General features: G+C 39.2%; 1 protein-coding gene across 1 annotated transcript; it reads right to left on the bottom strand.

Moving 5' to 3' along the window:
* Nucleotides 1–827: 827 nt before the first annotated feature.
* Nucleotides 828–4,122, bottom strand: LOC122015967 (probable LRR receptor-like serine/threonine-protein kinase At2g24230). Its single transcript, XM_042573078.1, has 2 exons — nucleotides 2,790–4,122; nucleotides 828–2,549 (listed from the first exon to the last, which is right to left on the bottom strand). The coding sequence occupies exons 1-2, from the start codon at nucleotides 3,624–3,626 to the stop codon at nucleotides 1,038–1,040; spliced, it is 2,349 nt and encodes a 782-aa protein (XP_042429012.1). The 5' UTR covers nucleotides 3,627–4,122; the 3' UTR covers nucleotides 828–1,037.
* Nucleotides 4,123–17,797: the final 13,675 nt, after the last annotated feature.

Raw genomic sequence — 17,797 nt, 5'->3', positions numbered from 1 at the left:
CAACTTATGGAGGTGCTTGCCCAAACTTAATGCGTCTTGGCCTTTTGAATCTCTCAAATGTGATTATTTGGATACCGCCTGCAAGTTGTTCAACAAAATGTGAAACAGAGATGTTCTCTCGTGGACTATTCTTATCTCAGGCTACTCGCGTGTATCGGCATGACAAACTCTGAGTTCATTGGCTTCTACCCAACGATCACCCGAGCTCGATTTGAGGAGTTCAACATGTACGTGTTCAAGAAATGCAGAGTGGAGAAGTGCTTGAGGGACATGAAGATGGGCAAGAGTAACGTCGACGATGTAATGCTCGTCAGTAGATCAATGGAATTCTCAAAGTCTAGTAGTTGCTAGTAGACTTTACCGATTTTGTGTCAGAAGATTTTGCTCTTAGACTATCACACACTACTCTAAATTTAAGAATGAGTTTTTTCAACACAAGAAGACTAATATAGGAGGATTCTTTTTTTTTTTTAGTAATTTTTATTTTTATTTTTTGTAATTTTAGATTTTTTTGATATTTTAGGTATCTTTGATAATTTTCATTTTTTTTTTTGTATATTAGGATTTTTTATGGGTTCGAATATATTTGAGGAATTATTTTTGGTTATTAAATAATTTTTTTAAAAAAAAAAAATTGGAGGACGGCGATTTTCGTTACTTGTCTTCTCCTTAATTTTTATTTTTTGTTAGCTCACAAGATAATCAGATAATTGTTATCCAGTCCGCCTTAAAAAACTATCGAAGCTTCTCAAGTCAGTACTACAAGCCAGTGATTGGTACATGAGAATGCTAAAACAATGCTAGGAAAAAAACACATTTGCTACTAGTTTGAAGAAAAGTTAGCTACTTTGTGCCAATAGTAAAGGGTGAAATACAGAAAGAGGTTATGCTAAACTGATAGAGAATCATAAGTGTGAGATAATGAGCTATAATTAGAGCAAAAATCATAAGAACCTCGCTTCATAGAAGCTCATGTCCTCCACATGGAGAGTGTAGCAGACTAGCTAGAACGAACAAACCGAATCCAGGTTTGCAATTCAATGATCAACGATGGCAGGCTCAATGTCTTTAAGGAGGCCAACGATTTGCTGCATGGATGGCCTCTTGGATGGCAAATCAGCTGTACATAGATAAGCAATTCTCAGTGCTTCCTCCATTTGTTTCTCACAAGATCTGGTTTCCCTTATTTTCGGATCCATTAAACTGGCCAGCTCGTTTCTTCTCACCAATGCCCGTGCCCAGCCGACGAGAGTAGTTTCCTTGTCCTCAGAATACTCATCTCCAATTGGTTTTTTCCCCGTAAGAAGCTCAAAAAGCACTACCCCAAATGTGTAAACGTCAGATTTTGTGGTTGCTGATGCATTTTCAGATTCCGACAACTCTGGAGGAGCGTAACCTGCCGATCCATGAACCATCACGTTCCCACTCTCCATGCCAATCCCAACTAACCTTGACAATCCAAAATCAGCTAGCCTTGGTTCCATAGTTGAATCAAGATAAATGCTACTCGCCTTGACATCTCGGTGAACTATCATGGGGAAGCATCCATGATGGAGGAATGCCAATGCCCTCGCCGCACCCAGAGCAATTTTGTGTCGGAATCTCCAAGTTGTCAGTCCTTCAGTCGTGATGCTCTGTGCACAAGTGTTATCTTGCTCCCATGTATCACTCGTCCAATCTTCAGTTGACTGTACACCTAGTGGTAAATCATGAAGTAGATTCTGTAGGTTACCGTTCTCCATGTAATCGTATATCACAATTCTTTGTTCCCCGGCTAAGCAGTAACCAGTCAAGGGCACTAAATTTGGGTGTTTGATTTGTCCAAGCCTCTCGAGCTCTTGTGCAGCTTCCTCATCTGTCACGGATGATACAGGAACTAGAACCTTCATGGCGACGTGAATGCCTACAGGAAGAAATCCTCTGTAGACTGGCCCAAATTTTCCTTCTTCCAGTAAGGTTCCTCTGTCAAAATTGGAAGTCGCATTCAAGAGATCAGCAAAGGTCAAGTTCAACAATGGCTTCTCAAAGATGACGACAGGGACTGAGCTTGCAAGCTTGACATCAGCAACCCAAGTTGTTGAATCAGTCTGGAAACAGAAGGGACCGGAGACGTTCTGCTCCTCTCTGTATGACAGTTGCTTAATTGCCCAGGACCCTGTCCTCTTTCTGCATCCAAGTGCAATGCAGATCAGCCCCACTGATGAAAAGAAAACCGATAAAGCAATAACAAATCCTAACTTGAGATCCAGATATGTCCTTCCTTTGGACACGGCATTATCTGGATTTACTGCAATTGGGCAGTCACTTTGTGACCCAATAAACGAAGAATTAAACATTGCAGGTGACAGTTTCTCAGCGCAGTAAGTAAGATTGTTGAAGGAAACATTGAACTTTTCAATCCTGGGTAGAGTCTGTTGCAAGGATTTTGGGATTTCACCGGTGAGATTGTTCCGCGAAAGATCCATCACTCGAAGGTTGCTCGTGTTCAGCTCAGGAATGCTTCCGTTGAGATGATTCTGTGAAAGGTCTAATACCTTCAAGTTGAGCAACTGAGAGAAGCCAGAAGGAATATTCCCAGTGAGATTGGTTTTGGACAGATTCAGATACTGAAGTGCAGAGGACAACTCTATATGAACAAAATCCTGGCTGGAAAACTTGTTAAAAGCAAGATTGAGATGATGCAATGATTTCAAGCCCCCCAAACCAGGGAAGAACTCACCGGTGAGTTCGTTCATGGACGCGTCAAGATAGACGAGAGACGACCAGTTGGAGGTGGAGCTGAGGTTTACCTGAGAAATGAGGCCATGGAACTGGTTCTTGCTCAGGTCCACAACTTGCAATGCTTGCCCGAGTCCCCCGAGGACCAAGTCACGGAAGTGATTGCCGGAGAGATTGAGGTAGGCAAGCGAAGGCAAACTGGATAAATTTGGCATCTTTCCTACAAACCGGTTCCCAGAGAGATCCATAGTGGTTAGGTTCTTGAAGAAAGAGCCGAATCCAACAGGAAGAAGTCCACCCAATTTGTTGTTGGAGAGGTCGATTGAAACGAGGGAGGCACATCCAATAATCGTCTCCGGGATTCTCTTCACCAAGAAGTTGCTCCTGAGATTAAGGAGCCTGAGGTTGGTAAGCAAGCCCACCTCCCTGGTAATCTCGCCGGAGAACCGGTTGCGCGAAAGGTCGAGGCTTTCCATCAGCTTGAAGTTGCTGATGTCGGTGGGTAGTGGCCCCGTAATGCTGTTGCCGGAAAGGTCGAGGTGCGAGAGAGAGCCGCACAGCTCGCCGAAGTCCGATGAAAGGGCGGTGATATTGTTGCTGCCGAGATCCAAAACTCGTAGCTTGCTAAGCTTCGCGATGGTTGTTGCGGGGATGGGACCAGAAAGTCCGAGGCCGGAAGCCACCAAGCCGGTGACTTTCCCGAACTGGCCCTCGCAGGAGACTCCTGGCCACGAACAAACATCCGAGAAATTGCGATTGTTGGGCACCACAGCCGCCCCCATCTTCCGGAAGAACTCGGCCACGAAGAACGCGTCCGTGTTCGGCTCCGGCGAGGCCGAGCACCTCAGCAGAAGAGAAACAGAGAGGTAAAAGGCAAAGAATCCAGCGGCCATTTGAGCCAAGGACATGGAGCAATCAAAGAGGATGGCACTACGTTAGGGTAATTTCACGCAAAGTTGTGGTTTTTACCACTCCTTTCTTCCTCTTCGTTTCCGTCCGCCATGTCTGCAACACTCTTAAGAACACAAAAGGTGAAATTTAGAAAGGAAATTATTAGGGCAGAAGGGCACCTTATGGCATCAAAGTGCTCGAGTTTTTGAAGAATTTGAACGACAAATTTATTGATTCCTTCGTGGGAAGCGAGCTAAGAGGCACACGTCGAGGTTGTCTTGAGGCTGACACCAAGACAAGAAGGACAGCACGCACAGGTGAAGTCAAATGAAGTTGCAGGCTTTTGGTCTGTGAAGGAAACACCAAGCTTCTTCAATCGCTGTTGGTGGATGAGGTGAGCAGTAAATAGGGAGGTGTGGAAGTAAAAGGTGGTACTGGTAGATCGGTAATGCAGGGTGGAATTTATTGGCTCGGCATGATCAGGCCCTCTCTGGAGAAAAGAACTGGTAAAAACATACCACTTGAATCATATTGGAGCCTTTGGCTACGGATTTAACAAGAATATTGTCATGCTTGCTTAGCTCCAAAAACTTTGAAAAAGCAAGCATTCAAAGCAGGACGGGACCCGTAAAAAGGTTGCAAATTTAAAATGTTCAGAAATGATGATGTCCTGTTGCAGGTGTGCCAAAAGAGAGAGAAGATAGATTTGAAATGCTTAGATTAAAAAAAAATGTAAATATTCTAAACAGTATTTCTTAAAATGCTTGCTTTATGGAACTGATTAAACTGATGCATTAGTCAGTTCACTTACGCTCCAAATTTAAAAAACTGATGAGATCACATGACAATGCGATATCAGTAACATGAACATGCACCCCAGACTGACTGTTGGTCGTCTTAATTATTTTAAATGGCTCGAGACTCTACTTATTAGGTTGGTGGACCACTGTTCTGGCTACTTCTTTATCATAATAGTGGATTTTTTATGGCTAGTTTGAATTATTTTTTGAGAAAAAAGGGAAGTCAAATCATTAAAATGATCAGCAGGATCACTATCAACAACTCCGAAATGAAACTAAGGGGGCGTTTGGTATGAACATAGGAATGAGAATCGGAATGAGAATCATTGTATTGTGGAATGGGAATGGGTATGAGCATGAATATCACTCTTAAAAGTAATGTTTAGTTAGTTGCATACTTTCTATCGGAATAAATCAATATTTCCTTTTTTACCCTTAAAGGAAAATAAGAGAAAAAAAATTAGATGTAAAAGAAAGATGAATGTGAGAGAAAAATATGATGAAAGAGAATGATGAGAGAGAAAGTATGATGAAAGAGAAAGTGTGATGAAAAAATGAAGAGAGAGAAAGTGTGATGAGAGAAAAAGAGAAAAGAGAGTGTAATATAAGAGAGCATGATGAGACAAGATGTGAGATAAAATATGATGTGAGAGAAAGTATGATGTGAGAGGATGAAGAGAGAGAAACTGTAATGAGGGAAAATGAGAAGAGAGATTGAGGAGAGAGAAAGTATGATGAGAAAGAAAGTGTGATGAGAAAAAAGAGAACAGTGAGTGTGATGGGAGATATTGAGAAGAGAGAAAGTATGATGAGAGATAAAGTATGTTGAGGGAAAAAAAGGAGGGAGTGTGACAAGAGAAATTGAGGAGAGAGAAAGTGTGATGAGAGCGAAAGTGTGATGAAAAAAAAAAAAGAAAAGAGAGTGTGATGGGAGAGATTGAGGAGAGAGAAAGTATGATGAGAGAGAAAGTATGATTTAAAAAAAAGGAAGAAAGTGCGATGGAAGAGATTGAGGAGAGCGAAAGTATGATGAGAGAGAAAATGTAATGAGAAAAAAAAATGTGATAGGAGAGAGAAAGTGTGTGATAAAATGATGAGAGAGAAAATATGATGAGAAAGAACAAGGAGAGAGAAGTGATATGAAAGAAAAAATAAATAAATAAATTTTGATATTTGATATTAAGAGAGAAAATTTTAGTTTTAGGTCAAGGGTATTTTTGGAATAAGGGAATATTTTGATTGATGGAAATAGGGTAATGACTCATTGAAGGGGAGGTACATAGGAATGAGTTATTACCCATTTTCAAGGATTCATTCCCTTATTTGTATTCCTATTCCTATAATCCAAATATTAACAATGATTCTTAATCTCATTCCCTATTCCTATTCCCCTAAACCAAACACCCCTTATTCTCCTTATATATATATAATTTTAAACTACCAAACTCATACATTTAAAACAAAATTTCTAGCACGTAGACAAAATGACATTTAATAATCTCACAGCCCGATCAGCTTGAGTGCTTCACAACTGGAACACTTATCTGCCTTGTCAAGCTACATGCATGGCGAACCGCATAGATTCAGTGAGATCTATCTTATCAATTTTTTATTATTTTAACATAAGAATTTGAAGGGGACCTGTTGTCATGCATGCGGTAGTGTAAAGTTCGTGCCTTTTGAAAACTTTCACCAAGCCACTATGAGCATATCTTTCATCATGTGTTTGATGCTCCATACAATGTTTTCATTCGGCAATGGCTAGTGCAGCAACACCTGCTTTCAGAGGAATAAGAATATGACACACTGCAGACGTGGGAAGCTTGTAGGGTTGGCTTGTCTTTGTAAATTAGCAACAGCTGGTCCATCTAACATTAATTTTGAAGATAAAACAAAAAAATAATAATTTCCTGTCTTTTCAGTAATTACGTTTTCTTTTTATTTACATTCTTATTTATAAAGGACGGTAACTTTTCAATACACTAGCACAGTGCAATGGAACTGTCTATCACTTAATGTTTCCTTTTATTTTTTGCCCTTTTTTTCTTTTTTTTTTTTCAAAGTTATTATTGACTCGCTACGACTACGAGGGATTAATCCCGAAACATATGGACAACAAAGAATCATGTGCCAAGAGTCACTTTTCTGTCCATTTTGGAGACTTTCGTAAGTGTATAATGTGCATAATTGATCGGCTACTCATCATGACTGCAGGAAGGTAGAAGTCTTTCTTTTTTATACGTGTACATTTTTTTTTTTACTTTTGACATATTAAAATTAATCAACTCATTGGGGTGACTAATCAATCTAACTTTATATACATATGATCCTATTTAAAATCTGAGTTAGACGAAAGTCGATTAAGATGTCATCGGTATTGATGAAGAAGTGACTTGGATACATCTTGTGTATGTGCACCAAAAAACAGACCCCCGTGTGAAACTGAAGGACGACGGTAACGAAATCAGCGGTACTTAGACCCTGCACATACTCAGACAAGTATACGGAACGTTAAAAACCATAAACCAGAAAAAAAAAGTCTCTAGCGTAGGCCTTCCGACATTCAAGTCAAGTACTTTTCCCCAGAAGAACAATGTACGAAGGGGAAAAAATCTATAGAAGATGAGTGCGAATATGCAAGTGAGCGTACCTGCTCAAGGGGAAGGACATTCTTTTTTATATGACACTGTGTACCTCTGGAGCCTGACAAATGTCAAAGAATGTCTGGTGTCAGGGTCTGTCAGGTGATGGAGGGCACATGGTGCCCTCTTATTGGTCGAAAGAAGATTTCATTCCCTGAGGATGACTGCCCATTGGAATATTCTCTAGCTGATGACAATTATTCTCTGACGGACGGTTACGATTCTCTAACCCTGTTATCCTTTAGTAATGTTTGTGTCTGCTCAAGTTCAGTTGCGGCCCGCCCGGGAGATTACTCGGCCAAGCTGCCGTGTCGGGGCATTAGGTAAGGAAAATGAGCTGAATCATGTGAACTGACTCAAGTAAAGCTCGAGCGAGTAAGAACTGATCGGTCGATGACAAGCCAGGAACTATTCGATCTTGTGTCTCAGATCTGGATAACTGACCTGTCATTGACCGAATGAGAATTATGCAGTAGGTGACATAGGGCAGCCTAACCACCCTCTTTCTTTGACTTCATACTGCCACGTCTCCTTGACTCCTGATTGTCACGTCTCCTCGAGACCCTTACTTATACATTGTATCACAAGCCTCCCCTCCAAATATAGCTGAAGGAGACCCAAGTCTGACTGACTAGACCTTAGTCCCCTTATCACTTCCTTCGGCCTTTTGCTTAGTGGCTCCAATATCGTTCTGGGCAGGTGCTATTGGCGCTTGCATTGAGGCCATGATTTGGCAGGCTGACCGGGAGGCCATTGATCGCGAGAGCGAGCTCGCTTATAACTCGCGCGGGGGCGAGCATCTGAAAGCATAAGAGTGTGCTCACTTATAACTCACGCTGGGGCAAGAGTCTGGAATCCCGACCAAGAGATCGTTGGTCATGAGAGAATGCTCACTTATAACTTGTGCTGGGGCGAGAGTTTGGAAGCGTGAGAGCAGGCTCACTTATAACTCACGCTGGGGCGAGAGTCTGGAATACCAACCGAGAGGTCATTGGTTGTGAGAGCATGCTCACTTATAACTCACACTAGGGTGAGAGTCTGGAAGCGTGAGAGCATACTCACTTATAATTCGCATTGGGACGAGAGTCTAGAAGTCCGACCGAGAGGTCGTTGGTCGTGAGTGCATGCTCACTTATAATTCGCGCTGGGGCGAGAGGCTGGAAGCGTGAGAGCATGCTCACTTATAACTCGTGCTGGGGCGAGAGTTTGGAAGCGTGAGAGCATGCTCACTTATAAGTAACATTGGGGTGAGAGTCTGGAGACGTGAGAGCATATTCACTTATAACTTACGCTGGGGCGAGAGTTTAGAATCCCAACCGAGAGATCGTTGGTCGTGAGAGCGTGCTCACTTATAACTCACGCTGGGCCGAGAATTTGGAACACCGATCGGAAGGTCGTTGGGCGCGAGAGCATGCCCGCTTATAACTCACGCTAGGGCGAGAGTGTGGAGGCGTGAGAGCATGCTCACTTATAACTCGCGCTGGGGCGAGAGTCTGGAGGCGTGAGAACATGCTCATTTATAACTTGCGCTAGGGCAAGAGTCTGGAATCCCGACCGAGAGGTCGTTGGTCGTGAGAGCATGCTCACTTATAACTCGCATTGAGGCGAAAGTCTGGAAGTGTGTGAGTAGGCTCACTTATAACTCACGCTGAGGCGAGAGTCTAGAATACCGACCGGGAGGTTGTTGGGCGCGAGAGCATGCTCACTTATGACTCACGCTAAAGCGAGAGTATGGAAGCCCGACAAGAAAGTAGTTGTGGATTAAAGGAGATGTGCCCGTGGACTTAGCCCAATCCACCTAGACCATGAAGTGTATTACACAAGTCATTAGTTAAATTTGAATCTTACTCTGATTCCGAGGGTGGGATGAGGCACCAAAATTTGATCAACGCTTCCCGCCGCCTACTACTCCATTTCCCAAGATGACCGCATGGAATTTTCGATCCTCGATGCATGGTGTTCGTGAGGTATGGTGCCACTGTTTGCCTATCAACTTTATGATTTCCCTATCTTTCCATCATAAATGTCATTTCATAGGGAATTGGCACATGCCCATGAACTTTTCTTGTTATGATGTCATTTCAAGGGTGCTTCCCCCTCTTGATCTGACGGCTATTGTGTGTCCTGCCGTTTCAATTGTCCAACTCGAATTCACATGCTCCTTAAGGGTCTTGATTTAAAAACCCTAAAGGCCTCTATTAGTTGTTCATCAACGCTTCGTCTTCCTTCAACTTTTCCTCCTTTGCTTGTTTCTCTCGTTCGCTTTCCCTTCTGTGTAAGTGCTTCTTCTCCCTCATCTTTTGCTCCTTTACTTGTTGATTCGATAATGGCCAGAGAGACGGTGATACCATGGTACTCATATTTTCTCTCAGATTTTGATAGGAGTGACCTCAGGTCTGTACAATCTAATTTTCGGCTTTCCAAAGCATATCAGCTTCGCCTTCTAGGACCCGATGATCATCTGTATCCTCCTCCCACTGGCTTCAAGACCTTCTTCAAAGACCAGTTTCTCGGCGGTCTCCAATTTCTTGTCCCTTCTTTCTTCTCTTCCTTGAGTCAGTATTTTGACATCCCCTTGTCCCAGTTCGCTCTTAATACCTTCCGTGGTATGTGTGGAATGATAATCTTGTGTCGACTGTATGAGATTTCTTTGACTCCTCAACTCTTTTACCATTTCTATTCCCTTAAGTGTTCAAAGCCGGGCATCTTCATGGTATAATCCAAGACCAGGTATAGATTTTTTGAGGGCATGTCATCTTCCCATAAGGGCTAGAAGTCTCGCTTTTTTTATGTCCAATTGCCCGAGTATGTGACCTGACCTATTGAATGGTGCCTCAATCTTCCTTCTCCCTTTGAGTTGCGAGACCATAAGCACCAGCCTGCTTGTTTGACCACCTATGAAAAATTGGATGGAGTGCAACTGAGACTCTCTTATCTGCTATGGGAGAGCGTGTTATATACTTTCGGGCCATGCCCCATCAGACGCCCCTGAGCGCACCTTTTAGTAAGATTACTCGACTCTCCTAGCATATCTTCACTAACTAAAGTATTTCCTTTTGCCTGCAGAAGTCATCATGTTCCGAGCCTTCGCCCTCGACTCTTTCACGATGCCCAGCGCAGTCCTGTAGAAGCGGGGTAGAGAGATCATGGCTGGCTAAGAGGTTCCCCATGTCAGTGCCTCAACAGGGACTACTTCTCAACAGTTGGGGGACCCCAAGGCCCCTGAAGCTGAATCACTCCTCAACGAGGTAGCTGCTAGTGAGAGGGTTCCCACTCCATCTCCCAAGCAGTGCCTACGCCTCCAACGCAAAAGACGACATGTTACTCCATCAGTCCAATCATCACCACAGAGGTTGCTTATGTCGCGGGTGTCCTCCAAGGCCAAAACTCCTACCCGGGTGAGCCCTCCAGCTCCGTCAGAGGCTGCAGCCTCTCTTGTCCCTATCCCCGTCCAGGAGCAGACAACCACCTGAGCAAAAGGCCAGCCCGGGACTTCTACACCTTATGCTCCTCCGTCCTCGAGCTAGTAACTGCCTTCGGCTTCGGCTCTTGCTTCCTCTTCTCGCCCCAAGGAACGCCTTAAAGGACGATATGCCTTCACTTCTTCGTTCCAACTGCCATCCCTTCAAGTGCTAGGTCTCATTCCTTCTGCCAGCACCTCTCCCAACTGCGGTCAGGTGCAACTTCATGGTGCCCTGGCGAATTCGTGGAAAAGCACTGCCAACCAAATTTTGGAATGCCCCCAACTGGACATGGCCGACCAGTTCTCCCAACGACTAGTGTCGGTAAGTTTTATCTGCTTTCTTTTCAACTCCTTGAGATACTGCTAATCCTACCCACTCTCTTGACAGACCTGTGTCATGGGGTTGAGCCTCTCCCAGTACGTGACAGGTCTTCACTGGGAAAATGAGTCCTTGAGGACTCGAATTCAAGAGATGGCGTCTCCTATGACTGTTGGTTGTGCTTTTGACCTGACAACCTCCGAGAGCCTAATTTAGTCTCACCTGCAAATGGCAAAGGACCAGACTTGAACTGCCTGGGAGCTAGCTAACGTAGCGTCCAATAAGGTGAAGTCCTTAGAGACTACCTTGAAGACCAGTGAGTCCAAGCTTAAGTCCGAGGGCATGAGGCGAGTTCAGATCTTAACCGACTTGGAGGCGAAGGACATGGAGGTTATTAGCCTCTCCTCCTAACTACAAGATCTCAAGAAGGCACATGCCTCCCTACAGACAGATCCGGCGACTAAAACGATAGATTTGTCTGCCAGCACTAATTGAGAGGCCACCCTTCAAAAGCGGTTAGAGGCGGTTCAGGCTGCTCTCAAATCTGTGTAGGTGGAGCTTTCAGCGGCTAAGGCAGAGACAGTGGCCGCTCACTAAGAGATGGCTAAGGCACAAGACGACATCGTTAAGGTAAGGGAAGAGTTGAAGTATTATCAAGCGGGCGAGAGCTCTCGTCTAGCAGCTCACAATACCTCCTTCTTAGCCTCCAAAGAGTTTGGATTAAAGATAGGCAACCTCATCAATCAAATGTTTTGTTATGGTAGTGCAGAGGCCTTATTGTAGTTGCAAGAGAAAGGCTTGCTCCGGTCAACTCCCCCTGAAAACTTCCTAGACCAGACCCGTCTCCTGAACGAACTTCCTGACGAAGCCTTCCCCTCGTTCGAGTAGTGCATGCCCCCTTGTAACTCTATTCCAATTTGAATGATGATGTAAAGTTTCACACCTTTATGTAATTTTGAACTTGAAAGTTCTTGAAGATGTGTGAATGGATAGGGTACCAGTGTGCAATATGGTGTCTACATGTTCATTGGGCTCGTTCAGGACCCTTAGACATTTCATCTAGTATGCTTGAGTGACTTATTAAGTGTTTATCCCCTTCATGAATGCCTAGTCGGCTTAATATCCAGGCAGACATCAACAAGGGTCATCTGACTTGATGGGGTGTCAATCCTGACTCCGCTCCATCCCCCTGAACGGGTTACGTGGTCTAGTCAAACTATTCTATTAGTTGTGAGCCATAGTGACTCCAGGGTTGTCTTGCCAACTCGGGCGAGGCTTACTGTGGCCTCGCCTATTACCGAGGCTATAAAGACTTTCCCTCCCTTTTTACTACGTGTCTTTTGATCTAACTTTTCCTGATAAGACCACTTCTACACCAAATTCCAAGACAATCCAATGGCTAACATTATTTTTGTGCCTATGGCTGACGCCAGCTACCTCGTCTACGGATAGCACGATTGGCGCTGATGTTGAGGCATTCTTCCAAGCATCTCTCCTGACTACTATAAATAGTTTGCTCCTCTCATTTGGACTTCTTACTGATAGCTGAAGTCATCTTACCTTCTCTTCCCTCTTCCGAGCCTTTGCTTTCTCGCCTTTTGCTTGTATTTCCTTCATGGATTCTTTCATACCTAGGTATGCTCCTGGAGTCTCAACGTTCAACGGTATAGATCTAGATGATCTCCGCTTCGTATATGAAGTATCCACGACCATACACATCATCATACCTTCCGAGGTCCATCAACTATTCCGACCACCTCAGGGCTATGTGACTTTTTTTCAAAAAATAGGTTGTGGCTGGCTTTCATTTTTCAATCCACCCCTTCTTTTCTAACGTCAGTCGCAACTTTCATATTTTCCTTTGTCAACTCACCTCCAATTCCATTCAGATCCTATGCAGGTTCATCCTATTGGCGCGGTTAGCACTAACGGTTTAACTCAGGTTTTGATGAATGACAAATCAGGTTAAGTTAGGTTTGTTGTGATCTAACACTCTGACCGAGTGTGCAGACGAAGTCCAAGCGGGTCGACGGGCTGACCGGACGCTTGGCAAGAAGTCCAAGCGGGTCGACGGGCTGACCGGACGCTTGGCGAGAAGTCCAGCTAGGTCGACGGGCTGACTGGATAGCTGGCGAGAAGTCCAGCTAGGTCGACGGGCTGACCGGATAGCTGGCGAGAAGTCCAAGCGGGTCGACGGGCTGACCGGACGCTTGGCAAGAAGTCCAGACGGGTCGAAAGGCTGACCGGACGTCTGGCAGGTAAGTAAGGTAAGTCACTGGAGGGGAGTGACTGTGAGGACGCGTTCCTGGGAAGGGAACATTAGGCGTCGATCCGGCTTAGATCCATTTCGGATATCTAAGTTGAGATCGTGACTAGATTCCGGTCTCGGAAAGACGGAATCTAAGTCATACTCTTTTTTGCTTATCTATATAACTGTGCTAACAAACTATTTTGCAGGGCATACTTATTATTTGCCTCCGGACTAACGTTTGTCTTGCAGGACGGATTCTGTGGGAAAACAGGGTCCGGGCACCCGGAAGGAATTCGGGCGCCTGCCTGGACCATTATTTGCCTCCGGACTAACGTTTGTCTTGCAAGACGGATTCTGTGGGAAAACAGGGTCCGGGCACCCGGAAGGAATCCGGGCGCCCGGAAGGGATCCGGGCGCCCGAGAGGCAAATTTCATCGAAACTCGCGCGTCTCCACGTGAAGCTTGCTGGTTGGACCTGCCACGTCCCACCAGGGCGCCCGGAAGGGATCTGGGGCACCCCGAGCCTCATATAAAAGGAGGGTCAGAGGGGAGCTTTAATTCAGAACTGAGAATCTACTGCTTGCTCTGCTTCTCTACGCTCCTGCGACGCCACGAGGCTATTCCGACAAAGCGCTTTCTTAAGTCTAATTCTTCTTCTCTTCTCGGTATTTTATTTCTGTCAATTCTTGTACTTAATTATTTTGTAATCGTCATTCGAATTGATAGTGATTGCCCAACGAAAGTACTCACGGAGTACGGGCCTTCGAGTAGGAGTCGTCATAGGCTCCGAACGAAGTAAAATTACTGTGTCTGTTCTTTTAAATTCCGCTACGCTTAACTCTTTTCAACGTTGTTTTTCAAATCGATATTCACCCCCCCCCTCTATCGACGTTTCACGATCCAACAAGTGATATCAGAGCAGGTACCGCTCTGATTTGGTGCAACCACCAATCAAGCAAAGGGGGATGTTTTTTTAAAAAAAATTAGATATCGTTCGTCTTTAAAATAAAACCTTACGTCTTTCATTTTTTTTCCCCTCCAAAACTATTTTTGAAAAATACATCGCCATCTCTTCACCATTGGTTAGTTTTGACAAAATATTACATTTTCAAAATTTTGAAATAATATTGATTAAAAATATTTTATTAAATTTTTATTAATATTTTAATAATATTTTATTACTTTTTTTTAAAATAGTGAAATATTATTTTTTTTCAGCACTGCTAATCCAAGACCAAGTCTTGGGATTTTTTTTTTCTGTTTCTCTGTGTGCAAGAATAATGACTCTTCAAGAAGGACGGAACCCCCACGAACCACCACCATACGATCAAGATTTCAACTATTGGAAACGATTAATGGAATGCTTCTTAGGAAGCGTAAACTTTGATTATTGGCTGATATTGAGAAAACCTTCTCAGAACTCAGAACTAAACACAAATGTAAGTAAAATCATTTGTAATGTTTTACCTAACAATGTTTTATGCAGAGTAAAAAAGTACAAAGATGCACATGAGCTTTGGACCCAATTGATCAAACTTCACGAGGAGCCGATGGAACTCGAGGATCAAGTAAAAATCGAATCCGAACTCGGGTTAGATCCAATCGAAAAGCCTACTGAATTAGGGGTTGCGCTCAATGTTAGTGATATTTACCAAAATACCCCTGCTAATAGTAGTTTAAAAAATATGAGCATTGATCTGGTTATTTCTGAAAATATATGTGAAAATAATGTAGTTGACAATAATTACAAAAATACCCCTAGGATATTATCTGATAAAATAAATCCAATTAATTTAAAAAATTCAAACTTGAACCTAAACAAATCTGAAAACTCAAATGATAGAGATGACAAGGTCAATATTGATCTAGATAAAATTAATAAATTATTTAATAATCTAGACAATATTAATCTAGAAAATCCTATCCAAACCCAAGATAATTTAATTAATAAAAAATTAAATTTTAATGATAAGAATAATCTAATAAATTCCACTAATTATATCAACTTAAAAAATAAAGAAAATATAAGAATAAAATCAAACACTTTGATAAAATCAAAACTAAATTTAACAAAATTAAAATTAAATATTAAAAATAACATATTAAATAAAGATAATCTGAAAAATTCAAAATTAACAATTAATAAAAGGTCAAAAGATAAACCTTTAAGGAAATATAATTCAAATAATTTAATTAATTCAAATTTAAAAATGAATAAAAACTTAAACTTTAAAAATAAGCTATTAAAGAAAGATAATTCAATTAACCTAATAAAAGTGAAATTGAAAGAAAATTTAAATATTAAATACATTCTCTTGAAGAAAGATAATTTGACTAATTTAATTAATTCAAAATTAAAAACTTGAATCTAAATTACAAATTAAACATTAAATTTTAACCAAAACTTAACTATAATAAACCCAGAACAAAAAACTAAATTAATGACCAATAATTCAGGGGGAGGCTCCAGAATAGCTGGCATCTCCAAAACTAATCTACCCGACAGGGTAACCCTAACCAACCTACCCGAAAAGGGTAACCCCAACCAACCTACCCGACAGGATAATTAGGACTAGTTAAAGAGGGTTCAAGTTTAACTTGAAAAATGGTACTGGTAAAGTTTTGGATGATAGTATGTTAGGGAAGCTTAGTTTATGCATGTCTAGGAAGATATGACTTCGACCTGGTGCATCTGGCTAAGTGAAACTGACCGAAGCTACCCTTAATGAATCCTAACCAGTTAGACCACGATTTTGTACTAAGTCCAGTGGATAGGACTATTTGGAAAACCTTGAAGACATGGTTACTTTAATGATGTCCGAGTGACTCACCATAGCCCAGAAGTTTATCCAGAGAATGCCTATTTGTTGAACCCAAAGCTAAACCTAAATATAACACAAGTTAAAAACAAATCTAAAAGTTGAACTTAATTCATCTCACAAAATTATAGGATTCCCTGATTGACAACATAGATCGGGTGAGATGACTATTAAATTAAAATTAAATTAAATTAAATTAAAATTAATTTTTTTTAACTTAAAAATCTATTTTAAAAATTAAACTTAAATTTTCTTTAACTTAAAATTTTATTTTAAAAATTAAACTTAAATATTTTTTAAAAATTAAACATAATTTTTTTTAACTTAAAAATTTATTTTAAAAATTAAACTTAATTTTTTTAACTTTAAAATTTATTTTAAAAATTAAACTTAATTTTTTTTAACTTAAAAATTCTTTTAAAATTTATTTTCAAAAAAACTTTTAAAAATCATTTTAAAAATTCTTTTAAAAAATTCTTTTAAAAAAAACTTTTAAAAAATCATTTTAAAAAATTCTTTTAAAAAATTATTTTAAAAACTTTTAAAACTTATTTTAAAAATTCTTTTAAAAATTTATTTTAAAAATCCTTTTAAAAAAAATCATTTTAAAAATTATTTTAAAAATTCTTGAAAAATTATTTTAAAAATTCTTTTAAAAACTATTTTAAAAATTCTTTAAAAACAATTTTAAAAATTCTTAAAAAACTATTTTAAAAATTCTTTAAAAATTATTTTAAAAACTATTTTAAATTCTTTAAAAACTATTTTGAAAATTCTTTAAAAACTATTTTAAACATTCTTGAAAAATTATTTTAAAAATTCTTTACAAAACTATTTTAAAAATTCTTTAAAAACTATTTTAAAAATTCTTTAAAAACTATTTTAAAAATTCTTTAAAAACTATTTTAAAAATTCTTTAAAAACCAATTCAAAAATTCTTTAAAAACTATTTTGAAAATTCTTTAAAATCTATTTTAAAAATTCTTGAAAAATTATTTTAAAAATTCTTGAAAAATTATTTTAAAAATTATTTAAAAACTATTTTAAATTCTTTAAAAATTAATTTAAAAATTCTTTAAAATCTATTTAAAAAATTCTTTAAAAACTATTTTGAAAATTCTTTAAAAGCTAATTTAAAAATTCTTGAAAAATTATTTTAAAAATTCTTTAAAAACTATTTTAAAAATTCTTTAAAAATTATTTAAAAAATTCTTTAAAAACTATTTTAAAAATTCTTTAAAAAACTATTTTAAAAATTCTTGTAAAACTATTTTAATATTTTTAAAAATTCTTGAAAATTTATTTTAAAAATTCTTGAAAAATTATTTTAAAAATTCTTTAAAAACTATTTTAAAAATTCTTTAAAAACTATTTTAAAATTCTTTTAAAAAAAAAATTTCATTTAAAAAATTATTTAAAAACTCTTTTAAAAAATTATTTTAAAAACTCATTTAAAAATTATTTTAAAAATTCATTTAAAAAATTATTTAAAAACTCTTTTAAAAATTATTTTAATTAACTTAAAAATATTTTTAAAATTATTTTAAGTTAAAAATTATTTCAAAAATTATTTTAAAAACTTTTAAAAATTATTTTAAAAAAACTATTTTAAAAATCGTTTTAAAACTATTTTAAAAATTATGTATCATTTTGAAAAATTCTTCTTATTTTTTCACTATAATAAAATTCTGTTATCTTAAAAAGATAGTAATAATAATAATAAATTTCTATAGATTATTTTCACTTTAAAAATTATTATTTTGACTTTAAACTCATTTTTAATCATAAATATCATTTTAACCTTAAAATTATTTTTTAATTTAACTTAACTGAAAATTAAATCTTAAATTAAAACTTAATATTGAAATTACAATTAAAATTAAAAATTTTAACT

This window comes from Zingiber officinale, chromosome 8B (genome assembly GCF_018446385.1).
Source record: "Zingiber officinale cultivar Zhangliang chromosome 8B, Zo_v1.1, whole genome shotgun sequence".
Classification (NCBI taxonomy): domain Eukaryota; kingdom Viridiplantae; phylum Streptophyta; class Magnoliopsida; order Zingiberales; family Zingiberaceae; genus Zingiber; species Zingiber officinale.
This window is presented reverse-complemented; position numbering and strand designations above follow the sequence as displayed.

Coding starts and splice junctions, on each gene's coding strand:
- LOC122015967 (XM_042573078.1), bottom strand. CDS start 3,626: ATGTCCTTGGCTCAAATGGCCGCTGGATTCTTTGCCTTTTACCTCTCT. Junction 2,550..2,789: donor TCCATGGCCTCATTTCTCAG/GTAAACCTCAGC, acceptor GGCTTCTCTCAG/TTGCTCAACTTGAAGGTATT.